This window comes from Drosophila willistoni (genome assembly GCF_018902025.1).
Source record: "Drosophila willistoni isolate 14030-0811.24 chromosome 2L unlocalized genomic scaffold, UCI_dwil_1.1 Seg168, whole genome shotgun sequence".
In the NCBI taxonomy this organism is placed as follows: Eukaryota; Metazoa; Arthropoda; class Insecta; order Diptera; family Drosophilidae; genus Drosophila; species Drosophila willistoni.
This window is the reverse complement of record NW_025814047.1, coordinates 14494249-14502552: the sequence shown is the minus strand read 5'-3', so window position 1 is coordinate 14502552 and position 8304 is coordinate 14494249. Positions and strand designations below refer to the sequence as shown.

Sequence of the window (8304 nt, the reverse complement as noted above, 5' to 3'; positions counted from 1 at the left end):
TCCTGGATGTAATAATTCTTTATGTTGTTTTAGGATTATTTCTTTGAATTGTACAAACGTTTGAATGTCCTCTAACTTAATGCTTAATTTTGAGGTTTTTGTATTTGCGTTCGATCGTATTGACAACTGAATATACATATATGAAAATTAAATGAAAGTTTTGGGTCAAAGATAACGCCGAAGTCTTTGAATGATGGTACACAATCTAACAGAACAGACTTCATAAAGTAATGAGCTAGGAAGGGAGACAAAAGACTGAATGTCATAAAAGAGCACTTTGAGGCATTATCGAAATCTGATTGCAAGTACAGTTGGAAAGAACTATCATTATAGGAATAACAAATCTTAACGTCATCCGCAAACATGAGCACGCGTGAATGAACCAAAGCCAAGAACAAAACTATTTGTCAAATCTAAAAGGTTGGTAAGCGACGGACGACATTTTATGAAGCCATGCTGACAAGGAGAAATAATGGATCTGGATAGGTATTGAAGGGAAGTCGTAATAATTTTCTCAAACAGCTAATGTATTGCGGAAAGTTTGGAATTCCACGGACTCCTTCCAAACATCAGGAAACCTACAAGTCTTACTCGATATAAAGAATAACCGAGATAAAGGCTTAGATAGGGAAATCGAACACATTTTAAGGATGCAACTAGGTAAATTATCAGGAACGGGAACGAAGGAAGACGTCATAGATGACAAGTCAATGACAAGATAATACAGTCTTCAGTAATACTAGGAAAAAACATACAATTTAAATGTGGGATTGAAAAGGGATAGGGTGTGGGTTCCGAAACAGTAGTAGAATAAGTCGACTGAAAGAATTTAGCAAACAGATCTGCAATATCTGAATCATTATTAGCAGTCCAGTTCTTTAAGTCTGAAGGTGGAGGGTAGTACATTAGAGTGTCTTTTGGAATTAACAAAGTTGTAAAATCTTTTGGGGTTCTTATAAAATTCAACATTACAGCGAACGATATAATTATTGTAGCATTGAGTGTTTAAAAGACAAAATTGAGATTTGGCTATACAGTAATTTGCATAGTCAAGTCGCAATCCAGTTTTTTTAAATCTTTTAAAATATCTCGATTTAATGTTACGCAGATTAGAGAGCCTACGTGTGAACCAGACTGGCGCGCTGGAGACGGTAGAGACATTCATATAAGGAACGCATTTATCAATTAGAGAATTAAGAGCAGAGTAGAAAAACTTCACTGCACAATCTATATCGCAGCACTCAAATAGAAATGACCAATCAAAAGAGAAAATAAGGCTATTAAGAAGATTGAAATTTGTTTTACGAACACATCTACGACGAGAATTTGCGATGTTATTAAATGAATTAGTAACGGAATTGTAAGAAATAGTAAGTTCAATGGTAGGGTGATAGGGATCTTCAGGTTTCACTAGGGGCTGTGTTCGGGATACAGCACTAACAGTGGGATCAGAGACAAAAACAAGATCAAGGATTCTTTTAGAAGAGTTAAGGAAAGAATTCAACTGATATAGCGGACATTCAAGTAGTCTATCAAGAAAAACATGTTGAGATGAAGGAATTAAGAAAGATAGATTATCATCAACAAGCCAAGAAATATTAGGCAAGTTGAAATCACCTAAAACTATGAGGGAGTCACGATCTTTAAGACGATTAAAAATAGTTTGCAAAGCATCAGCATGGTGCATGTAGGTCATGATATCAGAAGCTGGAGGAATATGTGAACAAGAAATATATAAGCTAAAGTTGGAACATGTAACTTCGATGAAAATAAACTCAACACCTAAGGGCAGATCAGTCGGCACAACACTTAAACACAGATTCGAGTTAACAGCAATGAGTACTCCACCGCCACGACGACCAACACGATCAAGCCTATAAGAAATAAAGTTATTTGAAAGAATTTCAATCTCCAAAACAGAGGAGTTAAGCCAAGTTTTAGAGAAAGCTAATATGTCAGCCGAAAAGGTTTGGCTATCACAGAACAGGTTCGAGAGCTTGGTAAAAAGTCCTCTTACATTTTGATAATGAATGCAAAGACTAGACGTTATTAGTTTTTTGAAGCAGAAGATAAATTAGGAAGGTGGACAGGCAACGGACGGGAGCGCCTTTTGGGCGCAAACTCGTGTACAACTAGGCCCTCTGGCCAGAAATTAATGTCAACCATAGCTGAGAAATACTGTAATTTTAAAAGAGGAGATTTCGCAAAGCCTAGAAAACTTAAACTTTTTAATTAAAACTTTAGCAGGGCATATATTACCAATGTAAGCTGCCACAGACGACTCACAAGTATCTGGAGCAAGCCTAGAGATAAATAATTGTTTGCGATGAGGCACTACAGTTAGTGGAGGCGGAGGAGCATTGAGATCCGCAAGTGATTGAGAGCCAGCATGATCCTGTGATTGATCAGGTACACCAGGGCTTGTAGTGGGTACTTCAAACTGAAAAGGAGTGCATAAAGAGGGACAAGAAGATGGTGTAGGCGAAAGTGAACTGGGAGACGATGTAATAGAGAGTGCTGGCGACTGCTTGCGAGGCAACTCAAGGGTACATTTCTTGGGCGACTTCTCAGAAGGTGGAACAAACTTGAATTGCGACAATAAATGTACGCTAGAGTCACACTCGTTAGACAGCTGTTTGGCCAGTTTGTTTAAAGAAAGAAACTTTAAACGAAGATCCCTATACATACGGCTAAAATCAAGCTGCTGGCTGGCACAAGATGGGCAAGTCCAGCGCATTAAGCCAAGCTCAGGCTTAGACACAGACAAACCAGATAATTTGTCGTTGTCGCGGCCATTGAGGCCATCACATTTTAAGTGAATAAGATTATCGCAAAGCCAACAAGATATTGCTCTATACTGATCATCAAAACGATCAGAATGCTTGCAAGTAGGTAGACAACAAGCCATTATAAAGCCAAAAGAAACACAAGGCAAAAAAAAAAAATAAATAAATAAATTTATATATATAAGAATAAATAGAAAAATTTAAATACACAGCACAAAGATAATTATCGATAAGAAATCAATAATTACAAATAAAACAAAGAGAACAGCTAGAGTGCACAGCACAAGAGAGAGTGAAGAACAGTTATAAGCGGAGCTTTGAGAGGCGGCCTTACAAAAGTGATTATGCGGGAGAGAAGCAGAGCACAAGCACAAAGCAGATAGAACAACAAAGCCACTAGCACTGATGGTATGATGGGGACGATGAGGGGAGCAACTGCAGAAGCAATGACGAGAGAGAAAAAAATAAAAAGAAAAAAAATTAAATGCACCAAACACTAATCACAAAACAGAAAAACTGTTTAAACTATTTAATTTGGCGAATTATGGAAATAAAACACAAGGGTGTCAAGCAAACAACACCAGTGAAAGCGTAAGCAAACTAAGCACAATTAAAAACTGAGAGAAAGCAATAAATATTGATGAAAACTCAGGAGCTATGCAAAAACACGACCGTCACGTCAGAGAGCAGAAGCTTTTTTTATAATGACATTATTGAATTTTTATTTCTAATAACATAAATAAACAGTGTTTTTACCAAATGGAACATTCGCGAACCTTCCCGATGGAGATCTTCCAGAATATTCTCGGACAAACTGGTCTCAATATGTAAATTTTTTTTTAAACAACAACAAAAATATAGGAATGTGACAGTTCTACATGATCCGAGTGCAAAAAAAAAGTGTGCCATAACTGGGCACTCCAGCTGAGTCAAAACCGTTTTTTTTTTTACAGCTTACAGTTTATAAATTTTTTATATTTTTTATAGACACCACATAATCACATAAATCCATATAGAATCACAAAATATACGGCAAATACAATATTTTACATTACACTCACCTTATCACTATTAATTTCACAAAATTTTGGTACTTTGAAAAAAATCAACAACACTTTTCCGCACGATTTTCAACACGATGTTTGGTACGCGTATATGCAATGCGATTATTTACGTTGGTGTCTATCCAAAAACTGCAGAACGTCTAACGAACATGATTTACAGGGCTCTAACTGTCATTCAATACCGCATGTCAAAAATATTTGAGAATGTGTTAACTGGGCCTGAGTCACAGCTGGTTCCCCTCCTCCACTAAATTACAGGTTAAGGATTACTTAATTTTTCGTGTGGTGCCAGTCCTTAGTAGGAACAGGTTCATAAGCTACACCCCAAATAATTATATATATATTTACTTTATGGATAGCGACACCACAGCCACAAAAATTTTAAATAATTTTATTCCGGTGAGGGGTCGTTGCTCAAAACTTCATACGTTAATTCATAAATTATCGATAGCACTATGTACTCATTAGTGTAGAAAAAATGCTCAAAACATGCTATATTGGGTTGTTTTCAGGTTTAAATATTTTGCGTTGATTTTCCGAATTTCGAACGACAAGCGCATTTTACACGACAAACCCACACTTTTGGGGCGGTAAACACCTAAGTAGGACACCGCTTGGAGTAAAGAAAACAATTAATCGCGCCCTACTGTTTAGTGGAATTTCCCTATCATTCTCCCTTGCATATCCTCTAAATTTTAATAACTTAACCCAAGCCCTTGTCGGAATCTTGCTTTTATAAACATGGGCGCTTGCTTGGCTGAGAAACCCTTTGAATAATTACTTATCTAAAAATTACGTCGGTAATGACATATTTGGAACGACACTTCTCGATTTCTCAAATTATATGAATTAACTCCAGGGAATCAGTCTAGATCCCGAAAGTGTTTTCTTTGGGACTAGTAAGAGTGGGCTATTATAAGGCGAAACAGACGGTTCAACAATACCCTGTTCAATTAACTTTCCAACTTGTCGCTGAATTTCTTTTATTTGGCTATGCGGATTCCGGTAATTTTTCACATATACCGGTTCATCATCCTTAAGTCTTAATTTTTGTTTATACAAATTATTTGTTGTGATTGGTTCGGTGGCACTATACTCGGTGCATAACTTTTCAAGTTTGTCTTTAAATAGTATTGGGCAATTTTTCTTCAATTTATGTGCTTGGGCTGCAACTGAAGCAATACTCTCTTTGCTGGAAAGAGAAAACGACCGAAGAGAGAGCGAGAGAGACCAAGAACAGCGCTAGTTACTTTGAAGAAACATCAGAGACAGTTTCGAAGAAACCTACATAATGGGAGTAGCTCAAATTCGAAATGAGTTGCAGAGACATAAGGATCGGAGAATCCCGGCGTCGACTGCATTTGATGAGTCTTGTTTGCATCAGACGGTGCATGCACAAATGGGACCAAGTTTGGAGGAAGTGAGACTCCCAACAGTTAAACTGCCTACCTTCAGCGGGAAATTTATTGAGTGGCCGGTGTTCAAGGAGGTGTTTTTAACAAGAGTACACCACTGTGACAAGCTGACGGACTTACATCGTTTTCTTTATTTGAAGGATTCATTGGTTGGAGACGCAGCTAAGGATATTGAACATCTAACGCTAATAGCGGCGAACTATGAAGTAGCTTTGACAATGTTGATGAATTTGTATGATAACAAGCGACTGTTTTTATATTACATGGATGTGTTCGATCAGCAATTACCAATAAAATATGGAGATGCGGAAAGTTTGAGAGGATTTGTGCAAACTTCCCGCTCATGTGTGAATTCATTGGATGAGACTAGTGTGGATGTGCGACAACAGTCAGAAATTTTAGTGTATTACATGATGAAGAGATTACCGAATCAATTAAGAGTGGATTGGGAGCTCAACGCAGAATCTGCCGAGCTTTGAGGAGCTAAGTCAGTATCTTGAAACTCAGTACAGAACGATGATTACGGCAGCAGCAGGTAATATCAAGGGAACTCTATCACAGGATGGATAACGAGTTAACCAGAACTACACAAACGCTTCATTTGTTACTCGAGAGACAGACCTATGCTTTGTGTGTGAAAAGGATGCACACCTTATAGGAGTATGTATGATATTCCAGGAGATGAGGCTATCGGAACGAAAGGCCAGTGTAGTGAGGCATCGACTGTCTTTTAGATGCCTTAAGCCAAATCATCGAATAGATGCATGTGACAGTACAGTAAATTGTGAAAAATGTCAACGACGGAATCACACACTTCTTCATGTAGTCAAGTCAGGAGATCACGAGAGGTCGCTTGGCGCACCAAGAAAGGGGAGTCATCCCAACAGCATCTGCGAATGCTTTAAATGGAAAGAGTAAAAGAGAAACTGCGGTAAGCCAGAGAGATTTGGTTTTATTACCAACGGCAATGGTTTGGGTAGAGTCGATAGAAGGCTATCCTTTACACTTTAGAGCGTTTTTGGATCAAGGTTCACAAGTTTCGTTCATTGTAGAGAATATAGCTCAACAGCTCCAGCTAGCTGGAGAATCATATAAGGGCGCGTTAAAACGATTACATTCTCTGGACAGACGGATGCGTACCGATGCGAGTTTGAAAAACGCTTATGTTGGCACGATAAATGAGTATCTGGAGCTGGGTCAAATGGAACGTGTAACGTCCCGGGCCAGTAAGACGGGCAATTCTGCATTGGGGGAGTCGATCATTGTTACCTACCGAACTACGAACTACGAAGGTACGAGTTGTCTTCGATGGATCGAGCAAGACGAGTAATGGAAAATCACTTAATGAGATACTAGCAATAGGTCCAAAATTGCACGTACATCTTCAAGGAATCATTCTCAATTGGCGAGGGCTAAAATGGGTATTTATGACGGATGTTGAAAAAATGTACAGATGTATTAATATTCCACCCGACGACGCGCAGTACCAACGGATTCTATGGAATCCGGACACTAGTGATTATGTGGCAGAATATGCCTGCACAACGGTAATGTTTGGAACGAGCTCCGCACCTTATTTAGCCATGAGAGTTATGAAACAATTAGCTATGGTCGAATGCGAGAAGTATCTACTGGCGTTGGATGTTATAAATCATCAAATGTATGTAGATGACATACTGTCTGGTGGCGACAGTATTGCAGAAACGGAGTATGTCAAGAACCAAGTGATTGGAATGCTTCGTAGTGGTACATTCGAACTACGGAAATGGGCGAGTAATTGCCCAAAGCTATTAGAGAACATACCAGTTGAGCATCGAGAATCAAGCGGATTGTTACACATGGAAGGTAATGATACTATTCGCACTTTAGGTCTATACTGGAGTCCCAAAGAAGATGAGTTCCGTTTTGCTTTGCATGTCGTTCCACCAATGAGCTCACCTACAAAGAGGACAATACTATCAGCAATTGCACGACTGTTTGATCCCATGGGATGGCTTAGTCCGATAATGATTACTGCCAAAATTCTCATGTAGCAACTGTGGAAGGAGAAAATTGGCTGGGATAGCACACTACCGGACACTATTAAGAGAGAATGGGAGAAATTCGTAAAAGAGTTACCAAACATAGTAACTATACGAATACCACGGCATGTTACATGGGGGCTACCGGGTGGTGTGGCTGAATTGCACCTGTTTTACGATGCCTCGTCACGAGCATATGGAGCTGCGGCTCCCAATTGAAGAGGATCACACAGAGTTGCTATTGTCAAAGGTGAGAGTATCGCCAACTAAACAACAACTAACCATACCTAGGACAGAGTTATGTGTTGCGCTTGAAGCAGCCAAAATGTATAAGTATCTAAAGGAGAATCTAAGAATTAACATTAATTATTCGAACACTATTTTTTGGTCAGATTCTATGATAACCATCAGTTGGATGCGTGGTGGAGCTGCCAACTGGAAAGTATTTGTGTCCAATCGAATAAACAAAATCCTGAAAATCTCAGACGAAAGGCAATGGAGACACGTCGCCTCGAAAGATAACCCTGCAGATTATCTAAGCCGTGGCATGAGTGCAACCAAGTTGGCATCGTGTGAATTATGGTGGCATGGGCCATCATGGTTACAAGGATCGGACATCAATTGGCCTTGTATTGATAAGGATTCGCTGTCGGTTGTTGACACTGAAGTCAGAAAGGTGACCTGCCATAAGATATCAGTGGAAGAAATGCCAAGTGTAGCATTTATCAAAAGCCAAACAACATCGGTTGACTTCTTTTGGCCCGGATGACTTCTTTTGCGCCACCTTGTACAATCTATTTCCCAGCAGATAGAGGGCTTCCCCAATGTTTAACCCTCCCTCTTCGACTTTTATATTCCCCTCATGCTCCCACAAGCTGTCCAACGACGCTCTCGCGTTTCTCGTCATTTCGCCTTGCATGCACATATTCCCTCCCGCCTACTCACCGATCGACAAGCATAGCCATCACTCTATTTCGTATAGGGCACCCTGCACACCCGCACCCGTCTCTTGGGCTTG

The 8304-nt window shown here is 39.4% G+C and overlaps 2 protein-coding genes across 2 annotated transcripts; both read left to right on the top strand.

Annotated features, from left to right (window-relative positions):
• The first annotated feature begins 5141 nt into the window (after positions 1 to 5141).
• LOC124459887 lies at positions 5142 to 5744 on the top strand. Its single transcript, XM_047009665.1, has one exon. It carries the CDS (start codon positions 5142 to 5144, stop codon positions 5742 to 5744), a length of 603 nt encoding a protein of 200 aa, XP_046865621.1.
• A 653-nt stretch (positions 5745 to 6397) lies between these two features.
• On the top strand, positions 6398 to 7298 carry LOC124459886. The gene is made up of 2 exons (XM_047009664.1): positions 6398 to 6557; positions 6655 to 7298. Exons 1-2 carry the CDS (start codon positions 6398 to 6400, stop codon positions 7296 to 7298), a joined length of 804 nt encoding a protein of 267 aa, XP_046865620.1.
• The last annotated feature ends 1006 nt before the right edge of the window (positions 7299 to 8304 follow it).

Bases quoted from the DNA above. Each gene is read 5' to 3' on its own strand.
- LOC124459887 (XM_047009665.1), top strand. From the start codon at position 5,142: ATGGGAGTAGCTCAAATTCGAAATGAGTTGCAGAGACATAAGGATCGG.
- LOC124459886 (XM_047009664.1), top strand. From the start codon at position 6,398: ATGCGTACCGATGCGAGTTTGAAAAACGCTTATGTTGGCACGATAAAT. The intron at 6,558-6,654 runs GTACGAGTTGTC...TACATCTTCAAG, and splicing joins CCGAACTACGAACTACGAAG to GAATCATTCTCAATTGGCGA.